Consider the following 17,865-nt stretch of genomic DNA (forward strand, 5'->3'; position numbering starts at 1 on the left):
ACTCGAGTGATTATTACCCTACGGTTGCACCTCAAAATGTTAGTGCATACTGCAAATAGTCACTGATTGCGTAATCTTTTTTTTAGAATAAAACAAAAAAGTGGTTAGGTTTTGAAGTGCGTGAGCTTTTTTTTTTTTTTTAGCTACGCTTATAAGTAATATATGACTAATACAAACATATTTGTGCGCCGCTGGGATGAAAACGACCAATATCTCGTATCTCGAGTGATCACTCGATTATTAGAAGTACTCGATTACCGATAACTCAATTATCAAAATTGGTCGATTATGCCCATCACTAATCTCGAATCTCGATATTCTCAATAATCTAATCCTACTCGATATTTCGAGATCTCCCATCGCTAGAACTTGCGCATCGCTTTTGAATTATCTGATATCTGATTTGTTTGAAATCTATGACGAAGCTAACTCTATGACCTATTATAATAATAATAATTTATAATTATGTTTTTTGCTGTCTATATCTGTAATCTATGGTTTGTTGCTGTCAAAAGTCCAAAAGTGCCAAATATAAGTTGGGTTATAAATGTACTTAATAGGAGATTAATAAATTAAGTATTAGTTAATACGTTATCTGTACAGAAAGTTACTTTAAGTACCATAAACGGCAATAGTTATATAATTATTTAAAACTGGTATATAAGGTAAACTAACTAGAATTTTTTCATATATGAGGCTATTAGAAGTTTTTTAGTAACCATGGGGGGCTGGAAGTTAGAAGTTGCTAAAATGGCTTTGTATGTAACTTTTCCTGTAGCATTATTTCATTACTTTAATCAACCTGAATATTTTGAGGAATGGGTTGTAAAAACAAAAAGAGAATTGTATCCTCCGGAAAACAAAGCCCAGCGAGAACATTTCCAGGCAGCATTACAAAAATTTAAGGAAAAACAGGAAAAGGCTCTAATAGCAGCTTTAGAAGAAAAAAGCTCATAGTGTACTTGAATGTTAAGTTTAGTTACGTTATAAAAATGTGATCACGACATTTTTAAACCTTGTGTACCTAAAGGTATAAGAACAGTAGTGAAGAAAAAATGCCATATGATGTATGGAATTTATGTCTTGATATAATTTATTAAAAAATTTATTGTATGAAATAACATTTTTTGATGCCCTTAATCCTTATAAATTGCTGTAATGAGATAATATGTCGCAAAGTATACTATGGTAATAAGCAGTGAAAATGAAATGAAAATTTCCTTAATGAACTTCTGAACATTCTATAATTTCAAATTTCTAGATAATTCTGTTTGAAATAGAAAATAAAAATAAATTAAGCAGTGGCATAATGTCGATAATAATGCCATCAGACATATAAGATGAAAGGGTTTGTCTAATTGTTGATTGTCCACAGTTTTAGAGGAAGTTAGGCTGTCTGCAGACAGGGTAGTGAAATCAGTGCCATGATATGCAGTGGTATAACAAATCAGACTAGAAAAAACAGCACAAACAATCATTGGAGCTCTTAATGCAACAGACATTGGACCTGATGACAAAGATGTCACGATGGGACCTCCAAAATCAAGACATCCTGTGGTTTGGTTTGCCCTGAATTGCCATATGATAGTTACTTCCCTAATAGAAGATTTACAAAACAACACAGAATAAAATTTACAATTTATTTTTAAGGACAAAAACTGTAGCGGTGCTAGCATTACTTTTCAGTTGGACGAAAACTGGCGAAAATTTTACAACATCGACTACAGATTTTTAATAATTATGAGATGGGGGAGGAGAGAGGGGTTGTATTTTTTCAAAACACCCTTTACATTTTTTGCCAATAAAATGTTAATATTTATTTGAATTAACAAAAATCGGAAGGTGCTAGGTCAGGACTGTGTACGGTTGATGATGTTCCACCCAAATGAATCCAAAAGTTGCTTTGTGGGGACATGCAGTGTCATGCAACAAGCACACTGCCTCCCTTCTGTTGTTCTGCTTCGGCCTCCGTAGTGTGTTCAAGATTTTACAGTACCTTGCGGCATTAATTGTTTCCCTCTGGGACAAAAAGTAACGAGGAGAATCCCTTTACGGTCCCAAAACACAGTTAATATGATTTTTCGAGCCAAAACAACGGTTTTGAATTGTTCACCTTCCAGTTCAAAGTGCTCGAGAAATTCCCATGAAGATGCGATGCTGTTGGCTTTGTGTTGATCTGTGAGCAGTTTTGGTACCCACTTCGCACACAACTTTCGATAACCAAGTATTTCATATACGGGACATCTGGAGATTTGTGGAAACACTGTGTTTATCTCGTCCTTCACGACGAAGCATTTCTTTGATCTTGTTCACAATTTCTTCAGTCACGATAGAGGGAAGCCCATTCCTTTGTCCATCATGAACATTCGTTCTGCCAGCTTTATACTCATGACACTACTTATACACATTTGTACAATTCATCACACCCCCATAAACAGTTTTGATTTTGTTAAAAATTTGGAACGGTGCCTCTCCCTTTGCAAGAAGAAACCGGATTACTCTCCTCACCTCATATCTGGGGGGATTTGGAATAGTGACATTAATTTCAACACCACTACAACAACAGTTCTCAACTGACAGACAAATGAGTGCCTGTTCTGCTCTCAACATCTTGGCCTTGAATAGAATGTTGCTAACTTTGTCGAAAACAAAAACCAGACCATCAGAGTCTCACTATCTATGGATATGTCTCGTACATAATTGTTTAAAACATAATGGTAACATGGTTTTGCCCTTTCTCATTGAAAATATCAAAATCGAAGTCTTTTTGATTTTGTTGATTTCGTATACTGCTTTTAAAAGGTTCGGCACGAGAAACTTTGGTTTGGCTCAATAGCGCCCGCCCCTAGTGCCGTCATGGCACGCCACTGTAAAAATTTGTTATTTCCAAAAATTGCATAGGGAAATTAAAACACCAATTATATTTTATTTATGAAAATTGCACATTTTTTCTACCTTTGTTATATTTTTTCAGCAATACCACTTTAACTTCAAATTTTATTATAGAACATTGCAAAATTTTTATTTGTTACAATTGGGTATTTTTGCCACACTAAAAAAAAATTAAATGTGTATATAACTTTTGGCATCCAATTTTTTGTTCTTTCTAGTATGGATAATTTTTACAATTATTATCTATCTGCTGCTGTTATAAAATGTTATATAAAAATGTTTCACCGCTTATGGTTTTTGATGTCAATAAATTATTCATGTGGACCAGGCTCCAGTCCTCTGAGTTTCAGATAAAATTGCCCCCCAAATCCCATCAATTTGATCCCCCTTTAGAGGATTGTCAGTAAAAACCATATTAAGCATTATCTTCTGAGTACCTTCAACTCCTAAGTACCTAGGGGAAACTTCCATTTTGAAAATCAATCTATGTAATCAAAACTACAATTATGGAACAAATAATGTCCTACTCGTCACAGTATAGTCTTTCTGAAGTCAGTTGAACATGTAAAAAAGAACACCAGGCAATAAAATTTAATATTTCGTAGGCGTCCCTAAAAAAGTTTTCTGCTAAAGGTAAAAAATTATAATAATTTGTATATAATGTGTAAAAAATTTCTATTATATGTTCACTTGGCCAACAAAATATTTTAATTATTTATGTCCTCAAACAATTTTAGTATATTGATGGTAAATTTTGTTGCCATGTTGTAATAAAATTATTTCTCCCTTTCGCAATTGTAATATCAATGATTAATAGAAAGTGCCTATAATAAATTAAAATCACCTGAATCACACCAAATTCCGCATTGCTGCACTGCACTGTTGGGCAATTTGTCAACAGCTGAGATTTATTGCCCAGTGGCCCAATGTTGCTGTGTCACCGACAGAACCTGGTATATACTGTCAACCAACAAAGATTATAACAACAAATTTCATCATCATTTCAAATTTGTATGTTTTATACACTCCAGAACAAAGTCAAAAACTTTATTTTGCAAAATACAAATTAAAATATAACTAGTATTTACAAAGCTTTTTTTATTGGTTTCGGAGCAACACTAACTTTAACGGGTTTGCACAAGTCCAATAGAGTTGGTGTTGAATCCGCTATGGTTTTCCTCTTTCCAATATCTGCTTCTGGAATTGCTAGGGCTATGTTAATTTCGACATTACATGCTTCCGACCAAACCTGATGTGAAACTAATACTGATGTTAGCAGCCTAATGTTATGACCCACTTGAGATTCTAAAATAAATTAACATGCTCACAAATTATGTCTTCTATAAAAAGTGTATATAATTTTAATAAAAAAGTAACTATTGTAACTCCCAAATGATTTCTATTATATATAAAAAAAATTTTTAGATTTATGTGCCCTATTTTATTAGTAAAATATTTTACCTACGACCACTACTGTAAATATTTAAAAACACCGTCTGCGATCAATGTAATATTCCTATTACGTACGGTAAAAAAATCGTACAGCTTGGTAAAAAAATCGTACAGTTTTTCTAGCAACCGCCTAGCAACCGTCAATATAATAAATACTGTTTGTATTGATCGTTGCTAGGCGGTTGCTAGGAAAACTGTACAATTTTTTTACCAAGCTGTGCGATTTTTTTACCGTACGTAATAGGAATATTACATTGATCGCAGACGGTGTTTTTAAATATTTACAGTAGTGGTCGTAGGTAAAGTATAGTATGTAATACGTGGTGTAATGCAATTACGCACTCACCACTACGCCACGTCGTGCGTAACTTTTCCATTCATGCGTAAAATGCTTTTTACAACACTTATTACGTAATATACTATTACAAACCTTACCTTTATCAGTGGCGTCAAAGTATAGAGGCTTCAAATGTGCTGGTCGAGGTAAAATGACCTGAGTTTTCTGATCAGGGTATTTAATTTTCAGTCTAATTCGGCTCGGATCAATTAAATATTTTAGTTCAGCTTCGAAAGGTACTGACATTATAAGTCCCGCAGTGAACTTTAAAGAGGTATCAGTCTGGTTGCTTGGTTCTAAAATCACTGCTGAACTCATGCGAATCTATAAAAAAATTGTATAGTAACAATACTTCTTTTTTGTATGAAAATGTCAAAATTATAAAAATCAAGTTGATTTAGTGATCGATTTAATTAATCCTAACTTTTGAAAAAGCAAACGTACAAAAGTTGTGATAGATTTTGTTTGTTTATTTTCGTAATATTCAAATAAAATTAAAAGAGAGAAAGCATGTACCCAAACTATCGCCCTATCTCTCTAAGGCATTTACACTTTTTAACATGCGGTACTTCCTCCGTGTAGTATATATTCCAATTAATAGGTAGAAGAGCTTACAAAAAATACCACCTGGAAACAAAAAATATGGTGATATAGGATAAAAAATTTTAAGATAGTGTTTTTTCCTGTGGCGCATAAACGGCGAAGTTAACTTAAAAAAAAATGATAAAAGTCAAAAAACGGTTTTTTGCTAATAAAAAAAAATTGAACTCCAATTGAAAAAAATTAAATAAGGTAGTTGTAGCTACTAAAAAAACCTACCGATTCGTATTTTTAAATATATCGATTGCTATATTACTTTTCGAGACATATCGAAAAAACAGTCAAAAATCGCCTTTTTTTATTTTTGCTGTATCTCTTGTATATTAAGGTTTTGAAACTCGTTACTAGCTGTAAATGTAGCACTCGGCAAGCAAAAGAGTGCAATTTTTTTAAATTAAAAAATATAAAAAATTTTTCGAGATATCGATTTTTCGAAAAAAGATCATCTCGAAAATCGGCTCTTCTTGCTCGACGAATAGTCATAGAAAAACGAATAAGGGCTCACTTTTTTCCTTAAGAGTTGTACTTTCATGATAAAAAAGAGTGATAACGATTTTATTCATTCCAAGTGTCCAAAAATGACTGAAAAAAGTAAAAAAGGTTTGGTCGGGTTTTTCTTGAATATCTTTTTCGATTTTCATTTTTTGATAATACCTGTTAGAGGAATCGATTGCTGGCATTTTTACGAGAATTTTAAAAAAAGAACGTTGCTCTATGACCTTCTGGAGCCGAGATCATTTTTTTTTCAAAAAATTCCACAGGCCACTATTTAAGTTCTACAGCGTCCATTCTTACAGAGATTGAAGTTGAAGACTTATATTTTCGATAAAAAAATACAGTGATTCATTTTAGCCGAACCATTCGAGCACTGCATGAGCTAACTGTAGCGGGCGGCGGAGTGGGGGTAACACCACTCGGCTGATCTGAAAACTGACTTAGCGTGTTCAAAAGCACTCTTACTTTTCAAAATCTTCATTATCTCGACTATCCTTTTGTACTTAAATCTGGGGTAGCTCGACGAGATAAACCAAAATATGACGGTCATGACGGCCTCAAAGGCATAATTACCTTTGAGAAATGTAATTTTCCATTAGTCTAAAATTCTCTCACCTCTTGTTAACATTTCAATAATTGTTTAATAATTGTTTATGAAGTGAAGTAAGTACAACATTTTACGGTAATTATATCTTTTTATTATAAAAGTATTACAAAATATTTAATTAATTATCGTACAGAAAATTACGTGGTATTCATCTTATGTTTCAATTCTTCTTATTATTATTATGATTTGTTTTCTTCTTCTTCCCTAATTTCGTTTCCTATATTTTCCACGCAATCAAGTTGATTTTCCACATAATTCGTTTCATCAATGAGTGATTCAAACGCGTCAGAAGAATTATCGTCTAATTGGATGTTTGGAGTTTCAAAATTTAAAATTTTCGCTTTGAGATGAATCACCATGTAAACAAAAAAAAATTTTTTTTTTACAACCACAGATGCTATTTTTGCAACCGCTTTCACAGCTACATGATATATTTTTTTAATATTTCCTCTGGTATTAATGGTTCTTGAGGTTCACTGGTATTTATATTTTTTGTTATAAATAATTATTAAAATATTAACAAGAGGTGAGAGAATTTTAGACTAAAGGAAAATTACATTTTTCAAAGGTAATTATGCTTTTGAGGCCATCGTAAACGTCATATTTTGGTTTATCACGTTGAGCTACCCCAGAATAAGTACTAAAGGATTTCTGTACGTCGTGCAGAAGTCGAGATAATTAAGATTTTGGAAAGTAAGAGCGCTTTTGAATGTGCAAATTCAGTTTTCTGAGCAGTGGAGTAGCGTTACCTACACTCCGCGGCCCGCCACAGTTAGCTCGTGCCGCGCTTGAATGTTTCGGTTTGACGAACAATTAAAAAACATTAGAAATGCAGAAGTGGCTAAAATGAACCACATCTTATCTTTTTATTGAAAATATAAGTCTTCAACTTCAATCTCTGTAAGAATGGAAGCTGTAGAACTTACATAGCGGCCTGTGGAATTTTTTGAAGACAAAAAAAAAATCTTGACTCCAGAAGATCGTAGAGCAACGTTATTTTTTTTTAAATTCGCGTAAAAATGCCAGTAATCGATTCCTCTTATAGACATTATCGAGAAATGGAAATCAAAAAAGATATTCAAGAAAAATGCGACCAAAAAATGTTTACTTTTTTCAAAGTTATTTTTGGACACTTGAAATTAATGAAACTGTTATAACTCTTTTTTACCATGAAAGTACAACTATTAAGGAAAAAATGAGCCCTGATTCGTTTGTCTACGACTATTCGTCGAGCAAGGACAGCCAATTTTCGAGATGAGCTTTTTTTCGGTAAATCGATATAACTCGAAAAATCTTTAATATTTTTTAATTTAAAAAAGGCACTTTTTTTACTTGCTGAGGACTACATTTACAGCAAGTAACAAGTTTCAAAACCTTAATTTGCAAGAGATACAGCAAAAATAATAAAGGTCAATTTTTGTCTGTTTTTTCGATATATCTCGAAAAGTAATATAGTAATCGATATATTTCAAAATATGATTCTTTGAGGTCTTTTTAATTGCTACAACTTTCTCATTTAACTTTTTTCAATTGGAGTCGAAGTTTTTTTTTATTAGCAAAAAACCGTTTTTTTGACTTTTATGAATTTTTTAGGTTAACTTCGCCGTTTATGCGCCACAGGAAAAAACTATCTTTCTTAGAATTTTTTTTCCTATATCACCATATTTTTTGTTTCCAGGTGATATTTTTTGTAAATTTAACATTAGGCCATGACAGAATGATTGGACTAATATGCTCTCTGCCAATTTGGCCATTTAAGGGGGAAAATCACATTAGTTTGAAAAATCAGATTTTCTTATTACATGAATTGTTAGTATAACTATTCAAGAATACGCTGCCAAAATTTCAAAACGCAATTCCTATTCGTACCGATTTTATGAGCCTATGAGCCCATTGTGTGCACAGCAGGTAGGAGCGCTTATTCAGGTAGTCTAGTCACTTATTAAGCAAGAAAAGAACAAATGCAAGCTCAGAATAATGCCTATGAGGAAGAAGAAGAACTGTTATATTGTTGACAACTTTCTCAAATTTCTAGTTTTCGGAAATTTTCCAACCCCTTTTTTTCTTGAAATGACAGTTTTTTATTCATGGGAACTCTAGCTCAAAAAGTTATGAACCGATTATGAAAATTGAAAGTGTGTTTATTTATGAAATTACAAAGAACATGAACCAACAAATGGGATGACATTATAATTTTCAGAGTATTTTTTATTCAAAATGAGTGGGAAAAAATGGTGAAAATCAATACATTCTTCTCAAACACATGTCATACCTTCAATTTTCACAATTTTTACCCATAATGAGAATCACATTCTTATAAAACATGTTAATAATGCAGGAAAACAACCATTTTGCTTTCAGATCAAAATTGTGACCTCCCATGAACAACGGATTCGAACGACGACTTTCGGTGAACAACTGCCCATAACTTCGGCATTTTCAACACAAGTGACTTGAAAAAATTTGTAAATGTAATTCCAAATACTGATAAAATAATGTAAAAGTTTCATCAAATTCTAATCAATTTGTTCTATTCAAAAAATTTAATGGGAAACACCTGAAAATAAAGACTCCTAATGTGATTTCTCCCCTTAAACGGCTAGACATCGAGTAGTACCGATCAATCATAGACTGTTCATCTCACTTAAGTAAAATAAAATGTTTACATCAGAATATCTTTTTGTAGCTATAAATGATGTCACTGAAAATGTTTTAACGATACGAATACAATAACTGTGAAACTTACATCAATATTTGGTCTCGGTATTCGTCCCAACTTAGCTTCAGATAAAATTGGTATAAGTATACGTGAAACTGTACCTGGCTTAGGTTCCTCTAGTAATGATAATTCTCTAAATACTGAGGCAGTAAAACTGTCAGGTTCAAGCCCATATTGACTCAGTTCTTTTTGCATATCTTCAACTACAGTTAAAAAGTGATGGCAAGGAGCTAACGCAGAAGCATTACTTCCTGAAATGTTAGAAATAACACGAAATATTTATAAGATCTTAAGCATATTTATTTGAGAAAACTATAGGCCCTAGATTTACTAAGTACCCCAATTATATGTTCTCATTTGCCCCAAAATTACAGTTTGACAAATATCATTTTGTGCGGGACTTTTATACAGGGCGATTCAGTTATCAATTTTAACCATGTATTCGGAAGGCATTAGGCCGTCCGAAAAGACAGAAAATTGAAAAAAACATTTTAGTCAACCTTTTAAAAAATAAGCAAATTACCCCTTAACTCCCATTAACTCGGCATCCTACTTTGCATCACATTTGCTGACTGGGAACGCGCCGATGCACCACAAGAAACAGCTAATTTCCCAGTCGTTTTACAGTTGGTTTCTAAATCAAAGTGCAGGATCTCAACTTAACAAAATATTATGGACGGATGAGTGAATATTTTTTTAGTCACACACAATAAAGTATATGTACTACAAACTGAATAATTAACTAACAATACTAAATACCCATATTCAATTATAAAGCATAGTGAAAATGTACAAATAAATTGCAATAATTTAATATTCAAAAACAATTATTATCCTTATTGTATATGTATTTGTATTAATTAAAAAATAAAAAATACTTGTGAATATTTAAAATGTAAAAAATATCTTGTGTCAAGGTAAAAAAATTTTTGTCATTCGCTATTAAAAACACAATAAAAGCCAAGTTAGTGACCGAATACGGTAGGTCAAAATTCACTCAGCGGTCAGGAGCAGTCCGAAAAGGAATTTAAATAATGATTTGAAAATACATTTCTTTTCAGCGCAAATACACATTTTTAAATTTTTTTATTAATCGCATATTCGTATTCTACTCATTTTTCTCTAGCTTCCCTTAAAATTAATGACAGTATAACTGAATCACCCTATATTTAAAAAAACTTATTTGGACTGTTTTTCTTTTAACTATGTATCTACAAGTTAAAATTATATTTTTTACATATCATAAAAATATACTGAAAATTCAAATATGTATTTTACTGTTGTTCTGAGTAAGTATATCAACAAATAATTGAACTTCAATTGTCAGATGGCTTCACCATGATCGTCCATTCCCGAAATATAAAAGAGCATAATAAAGAGCATTAATAGTGATCTGATGTCGATGTCGATATGTTTGGTACATTTTTTCTTAGTTTTTCCCAAATCTCAAATCTTTTTTTAATCCAGGAAAAATCTACACCCTTTTAATGTTCCAAATTTTTATTTGTACTTGCAACCTACAGTTTCGCAAACACTTGTACATAATTCGAGATTTTACAAATTTACACTTATTTACAGGACTGCATGAAATAAAGTTATTTAAAGTAATCCAAATTAATGACAAGTCCCTTGCAATAGTTTAATTTGTTTTAGATTTTTGTAAGACATATTGTCATTTTCAGGGTCGAATTTTAAGGTCGAGTCTAAAAATGTCCACAAATTCATGTATAAAATTATTATTTGGAAAGAGGGTGCACAAACATGAATGGTCAACTCGGCTTTGCTTGAGGGACCCCTTAATAATTTAAGGAACTATTGTGAAAGGAAATAAAATAAACATACCTTTTACTATGTACACCAAATTCAGGGCCAAAGCTCGGAGTCTAAATTGTTTAACCGCACACTGTTCCACAGGACTGAGCCCCACAAAGAAAAACTGTAACTTCAGGCAATGCTGTAACAGGTTTTGAATACTGGTTTTTAAATTATTGGCCTGTTGTGTTGCTAGAGTTCCCGGATTCGCCCAGAAACCTTTTTCTAATATTTGAGATATGTGAAGCTGAGCTCCTATATACAACGAAGTGAATTGTGCGGTTCCAGCAACCGTAGAGTCCATTTCGCTCAGGCGATTAAGATGTTCTTTTGCTGTTTGGAGTAAAGTTGTATGTACTCTGAAAATATATAAAATTTCTAGCATCAGATACTACCATACCATTAAAAAAAAAGGATAAGCCAACATAGGGATATCGAAAGATATAGGGTAGCTTAAATTAGAAATAAGCTACACAATAAAAATGGCATACTAACTAAAAACTAAACAACTAAAATTTTCTACTTTATATTCTATTTTATTTCTTCTGATGTTAATATCAGACCAAGTTGGATACTTTTTCATTAGCATTTTCTAAAATTTTACTTATTAAAAGGCAATAAGCAGCTGCAAATTTTGTTACTTATCACAGCTGTACCATCAATTTCTTTTTTTAATACAGCACTGACTTTTAAAATACATATTTTTCAAAATATTTAAGCAGTAAACCAAAAAAAAAAAAATTTTACAAATTAAGTACCCTACAATTTATTAAACATCAAACAGAAATAGTTAAAATACTTTAAACTTTATTTGGTTTTAAAAGGATTAACTTTAAAGAATCATACTTGATGAAAAAAAAAACTAATAATTGTAATGTTTCCAAAACAAAATTAAACCACTAATGACAGCAACGAACGTAGAATTAAAAGTGTTCAAAGTATATATTTTAAGACAAGACTGTTTTTTTAAGGCAAGCTTTTTTAGATTTGACGACATTGATGACTGTGGATGGCCTAACTTCCCCTGAAAATGTGGGCAAAGTCAACAATTTTTTGATTTAAAAAACCATCAAATGATTATTGCAAACAATATTAAATTTCCCCCACTGAGTCACGATGTAAAATTTTTTTGTCAGTAACATCAAATGTACATATCGTACAGTTTTATAATGCAATACCAAAGCTAAATATAATTTTGTAGATGAAGCGATTAGTTTAAATTTACTATCTCTAAAAAATATTAAACACTTTAAAGAATCACAAGATATTTTTTAATAAGATTATGGCAATTTAAAAAAACGAAAATTAAGGCAAAATTGTCATTAGTGTATAAATCAAAAAGTTATTACCACTCACAAATCTATCTATTCTGAAATTTCCCATATTTAAAAGTGATATATGCTACAGCTCTTCACTCATTTCAATGGTTTCCTAACGGCATCATTTTCTGTAATACGTGTGATGCTATTTTTTTAATAGATTTCAATAACCCCATGACAGACATCCCTATTTTGGGCAGGGTGGTATATTTTACTTCAGGCACCTTATTAGCAAAAACAAATCTAAATTGCCTTTTCTTTAGAAATATTTAAGGTACCCTGAAAGATTTCATATTTTTTAGAGATGTGCCGCAGACATGTCAGCTGGAAATGTCTATGGGACATGTCGTCAAAAGTAGACATGTCCTGAGGTCACTTTTCAAGATTGGAAAGTTGTATGCGCATGCGTGGAATTATTTGTTGCATTCATGATTCCCGCAAAAAATTTTTGAAGTTGGTACATGTAAAATTAAAGATATTTAGCCATTTTCTTGTAATTTTGTTGGTAATTGTTTAACTGAAACTGACATTTTAAAAATATAACCTCTTCTATGTTCATATTTTATTATTTTTGGCAAAGTTAACGATTACCTAGTAAATAGTAATCAGTTGATTCATAATTTAATATTTAATACACAGAGTTTATAAATGAAGTATGATGCCAAAATCAATAGATTGGTTATATTTTTCTGAATTGAGTAAAAATCATTATAAATGTAACTTCCACTCAAAAACAATTTTTAAGAATTCCAGTAGGATGGAAAAATATTTAAATAAATGTATGGGCTGTCCGGGGAAAATTAGAAATCAGTTATAAAAAAGTCTAAAGGTAGGTAATAAATAAAATATATCGACACATATTCATTAGAATAAAAGTAATATTTTGCTTTGTGTACCCTCAAGTATTGACCTGTGAAAACATGACAAAAGTACTTTTCCCGACATGTCCGGACATTTCATCGACATGTTCATAACACTTTTCCGAAAAGTGTCCATCTCTAATATTTTTGCAAGCATGTTTACTTACCTTATTGTATTTTCAGCCATATCAAGGTTTCGTATCACACTGTTCAAAAATTCTAAACTTTCTGGAACTGACATGGGCCTCGAGACAACATTGCAATTGGAATCCGGCAGGTTGAGAATTGGAACGTACTGCGTCATGGTATCTCGCAAATAAAGATAATGCCTGAGAGTGTGAGGCTCCAGAAGTGGCAGTATAGTTAAGGAGTGTTGTGCAGCGTTTAGAATTAAGATCAATAGACAGATATCTATACATTGGATAAGGAAATGTTTGCTTCGAAATTAACAACTAATTAATAACAATAACACAAAAAAAGGATACATTGAGGATTTTCTACATCAGGCTCAGCAGTGTCAAAAAATGGATGTATATTCAAAAATTGCGGGACCAAAGGCAACACCAGCTCCGGATGTTGCGATCCAATTTTTTGTAGGCATTTAAAGGTGGATCTTTTATCTTGAGGATATCTCTTTAAATTATCCAGTAACTTCTCCACACACATTTTTAGTCCGGCAGTGGTGGACATTTTGCACGAAGCTAACATTCCGTGCAGTCCTTCTCTTACATCTTGGGAGAAGTCCTCCAAGGCCCCTAAGGATCATTGTCAGACAATTTTCCAAATAAAAAAATTAATAGAACCCACCTAATATCGTTTCTAGCTGATCGTCTCTTAAAATTATGTGTTCTGATATCATCCTCAAACTATCAATTGCCTTTAACCTGACATCCTCAATTTCATCATTGAACATGTCTACTAAAAAGTCCAGCGCCATATTTGCGAACTGTGGATTACTTATTGACAACTGGCACAAGGATTCTACGGCGGCGGATCTAACTTCTACAAACAATAATGATGAAGAGTAGAATTATATATCTAGCTTTGCGACTCCTGTTCCAAAACATCGCACATATAATCTCTGCTTAAAGAGATAATTAAATAGAGAAATTCTCTACCACAAAAGCAAATTTTAAAGAACCCCACAACTATCATTATGGAAAACCGGTCCCGGTCGAATGGTACGAAACTTTGCCGAATGATAGTGTTGACCAAAAAAGTCCATGGGACCTAGATCTGAAAAACTACTGTTCTGAAGTTATCAAATCCATGTGCTCGATGACCATCAAATCCAATGATTTATGGGCAAGTAAAAGCTAATATTTCTTTATAAAGTGACCAAGCTGGTTGGTTCTTGATGTATTTTTGTGTGCTGAATGTGAATCCGCGGTAAAAATACCTGTATCATCCTTCAGTCTTCAAAAAATCGGTGAAGCACCTACTGAAGAACAGCGATAGTGACACGTACTGCTTGAGCGACATCTTATGTTTTTACGCATATAAAATATAAATGGATTCGATAACTTCAGAAGGCTCTAGCTTCAGAACAGTAGTTTTTCAGACCTAGGTAGGTCCCATGGACTTTTTTGATCGACACATTGAAGACTATCATTTGGCAAAGTTTCGTACCATTCGACCAGGACCGGTTTTCATAAGGATAGTTGCGGGGTCCTTTGGAATAGTAGTATAATCAGTATGTGTCACAGTGACCACTTAGAACATTTCAGAGATTTTCTGCTACTTTTTAAGTAATAAAAATTAATATTGTTATACCAGAAGTTAACACCAATTTTTTTCATTTAAATGGCATGTCACATTTTTAATTGCGTTTTTGAATTCTACTCATGTTTTAATGATAATATAGTCAGAGAGGGAAAAACAGCACAAAATAATGTGTTTTATAATGTGTCTTTTTATGTTTAAATTAAGTTTTTAGTTCTTAGAACCCAGAAAATAATGTCGATGAGTAAGTTAATAGAACATACAGAAAATTAAAATCGGAATTAATATATTTTAAACCTTAGAGCCTACTACATCGAAACGGACTATAAGAAAGTCTTAAAACAGAATCATCCAGCTTCATACGTGAAGTCATAAATTTAACAGGAATACATAATGCTTTAAAATAGTTTGCAACTGTGTCTAGAAAAAATACTCTAAGAAAAACACTTGCCTAAAAATTCATCTTCCAGCCCATGTACAAAAGCGCCACAAGCTCCACTGCTCATTAAACTTATACTCTCTGCATCTAAAAGCTCCCTTGGTGCATCATCAGCCCACTTTTTACCACTAGCCCACTCCCCACTAGTAACATTTTCCCAGGCAAGCTCATGAGCCGTCCTCTTAAAAATAATTGCGAAATATTAATAAATGTGTTTGTTATTTTCTATATGTCTATGTATATTAAATTTGTACTAATTGTACTTACTTTTCTTCTCATATTGGACATTAACTTCTTGTCTAAAGTCTGATTAAGGAATTTTGGACTGACTAACTTCATACCGCCTAGTAATTTTGAAGCAAGTGTTCTGACTTGCATTGAAAGATCTGTTACACCATTGCATATTTTTCCAAAAGCGTCATCTATCAACCGAATCTCATGTTCACTTCCAGGTAACAATATTTCACTAAACGCAAATATGCAAATAATAAAGCAAACAATACAAATAACAAGTATTATAGGAAATTTAAGTAATATAAAAAATGTAAGATAAACTATCACCCGAAATCTACAAATGGCAATTCTACTTGTCTTTGACAAGTTAAATATAAAATAATTTGAATTATGCATAAACAAAAGTAAAATGTAAATATAAAAATAATAATAACATGGGAAATAATCAATTAAGTACTTACTTTTCTGGATAAGTATTTCCTAATAGCCAAATTAACTTAAGAACGACATGTCTAACAATCTCATAATCATCTTTTAATGCCTCACAAACATCAATATAAATTTTTGGATTGATTTTAAACCCTCTTTCATGTAAAGTTATAACAGTCGAAAATGCCTGGCTTCTTACTCTGGCATCATCATTGTTAAAATAAGAGCTTACTAAATGCAACAATTTTTCAGTGTCATCTTCAGTACAAAGTGGGAAGTGACCACCAATAATTTCCAAACACTTGCATTTTACAGCATGGCTGACGTCTTTCAAATATAATTTCCCTACTTCAACTAACTTTTGGTGAAATGGCGATACATTGTCTGGAATCAATTTACCGAGTTTAAGAATAGTGTTCATTCCTTGTGCAATAACTTTATGTGACTTGTCACTTTTTAGAAGGGAAATTGTTTCGTCAATAATTAGCGCAACATCAGCATTAGGTTCATGCCCCAAATCAGACAATAAAGATAAAATCTTTACTCTTACGGCAGATTCAGATTCATTTCTAAAATGTTCACTCAACTTCTTAACAAAATCTGCTATGTCTCCTGCCTCTACATCAAAATTGTCTGAAATACGAAGTAAAATTTGGAGAGCTTCACTACTATTCACAGAATCCTCCAAAAGATTTAATAGAGTCAAAGCAGAACTTCCTGGACTGAGGGTTGGCTTTTTCACTAAACGTAGCTTTTTCAATGGCACTTGAGTATGGGCCTCCTAAGCGTAATAACAAAAAAATATTAAAAAGGAAAACAAAGGTGCTCTATTATGTTACCTACCTGAATAGTCTGACTATATTCAGCTAGGGCTCGTTTTTTTAAAACTGCGGCCATTTTATTATACAAATATTTGTATGTCTTAAGTTTTAGGTTAGGTATTAGTTAGTCTATTTCCTTGATTACGGTTAAGTTGCAAGTTAAATATAAAATTAAAATTTCATGTAGCATAGACATAATAATTCCATAACCTCATATTTCCTGATTCCTGATTTCATCAATAAATAAATAAAACAATAGAACACAAATCTTTTAACAGAATAGCCAACTGAACAATAGTTATTAAGAAATAGATCACAGATTAGTAGGTTTTGCAGATCAAACTCTTTACTTCTCGCCAAGTTGTGTTAAACCAGCGCCTCTATTGACGCGTTCTAATACTGTAAGACAACGAATTGGACTAATATAAATTCTATGTTAATCAATTTTATTATGAATATACAAAAAAATATTATGTATATATTAGATTTCACCTAAATAAATTATTGCTAATATAATTTTTCAAAAGTTAGCAGGATCAAGATTTGTAATATAAGTTGCAGTTTTTAAATAATATGCGCCTTTTTAGGAATTATTTACAAAAATAAATAAATAGAAAAATGAACTCTAGGAACGTTGGAAAACTTAGTTTTCGTGGTAAGTTCACTTATAGTGCACTTAAACATAGTCTTAAAAAATATCCAAAATGTTCAACATTTTCCTCTCTATTGCCACCCCCGTAATCGTGAAATACCGGAATCACTTTTGTTCTACACAAAAGGGTCCAACGTACTCAACAGCACCAAGACCACTCCGATCGATCTTTACCTGCGCCCAGCGGTTTATACTCCTCTATACACATGAACCTATATTTCTCTAACCTCTAAGGTTACACTAAGGATTCCTTAAACATTTCCAATATTAAAACATTACAGTTTTAGTTCACATCTTCTTGACAATAACTCTTTTAATATTAGAGATTAATTTACCAAACCCTATAGCACTGCTACCCTGAGAAAAAAAAAACGCCAGGGTGTTCCATAGAAAACTTTATGGTAAGATTGGTACAATATCTTGACTACTCATCTTGACTACTCATCTTGTCTACGAAATACGAAGTCGTGAAGTA

The 17,865-nt window shown here is 32.2% G+C and overlaps 2 protein-coding genes across 2 annotated transcripts; one reads left to right on the forward strand and one right to left on the reverse strand.

Moving 5' to 3' along the window:
- The first annotated feature begins 495 nt into the window (after positions 1–495).
- On the forward strand, positions 496–1,118 carry LOC108907718 (protein PET100 homolog, mitochondrial). The gene is made up of 2 exons (XM_018711515.1): positions 496–665; positions 716–1,118. The coding sequence occupies exon 2, from the start codon at positions 721–723 to the stop codon at positions 955–957; it is 237 nt and encodes a 78-aa protein (XP_018567031.1). The 5' UTR covers positions 496–665; positions 716–720; the 3' UTR covers positions 958–1,118.
- Positions 1,119–3,924: 2,806 nt separating this feature from the next.
- On the reverse strand, positions 3,925–16,814 carry LOC108907725 (integrator complex subunit 4). The gene is made up of 11 exons (XM_018711524.2): positions 16,761–16,814; positions 15,950–16,698; positions 15,522–15,720; positions 15,267–15,435; positions 13,901–14,095; positions 13,579–13,848; positions 13,261–13,504; positions 10,945–11,273; positions 9,130–9,353; positions 4,780–5,005; positions 3,925–4,197 (listed from the first exon to the last, which is right to left on the reverse strand). Exons 1-11 carry the CDS (start codon positions 16,812–16,814, stop codon positions 3,977–3,979), a joined length of 2,880 nt encoding a protein of 959 aa, XP_018567040.1. The 3' UTR covers positions 3,925–3,976.
- Positions 16,815–17,865: the final 1,051 nt, after the last annotated feature.

The sequence above is a fragment of the Anoplophora glabripennis genome, unplaced genomic scaffold (assembly GCF_000390285.2).
Source record: "Anoplophora glabripennis isolate ALB-LARVAE unplaced genomic scaffold, Agla_2.0 scaffold179, whole genome shotgun sequence".
NCBI lineage: Eukaryota > Metazoa > Arthropoda > Insecta > Coleoptera > Cerambycidae > Anoplophora > Anoplophora glabripennis.

Bases quoted from the DNA above. Each gene is read 5' to 3' on its own strand.
- LOC108907718 (XM_018711515.1), top strand. From the start codon at position 721: ATGGGGGGCTGGAAGTTAGAAGTTGCTAAAATGGCTTTGTATGTAACT.
- LOC108907725 (XM_018711524.2), bottom strand. From the start codon at position 16,814: ATGGCCGCAGTTTTAAAAAAACGAGCCCTAGCTGAATATAGTCAGACT. The intron at 16,699-16,760 runs GTAGGTAACATA...TATTACGCTTAG, and splicing joins AATATAGTCAGACTATTCAG to GAGGCCCATACTCAAGTGCC. The intron at 9,354-10,944 runs GTATGTTTATTT...CTAACATTTCAG, and splicing joins TTTGGTGTACATAGTAAAAG to GAAGTAATGCTTCTGCGTTA.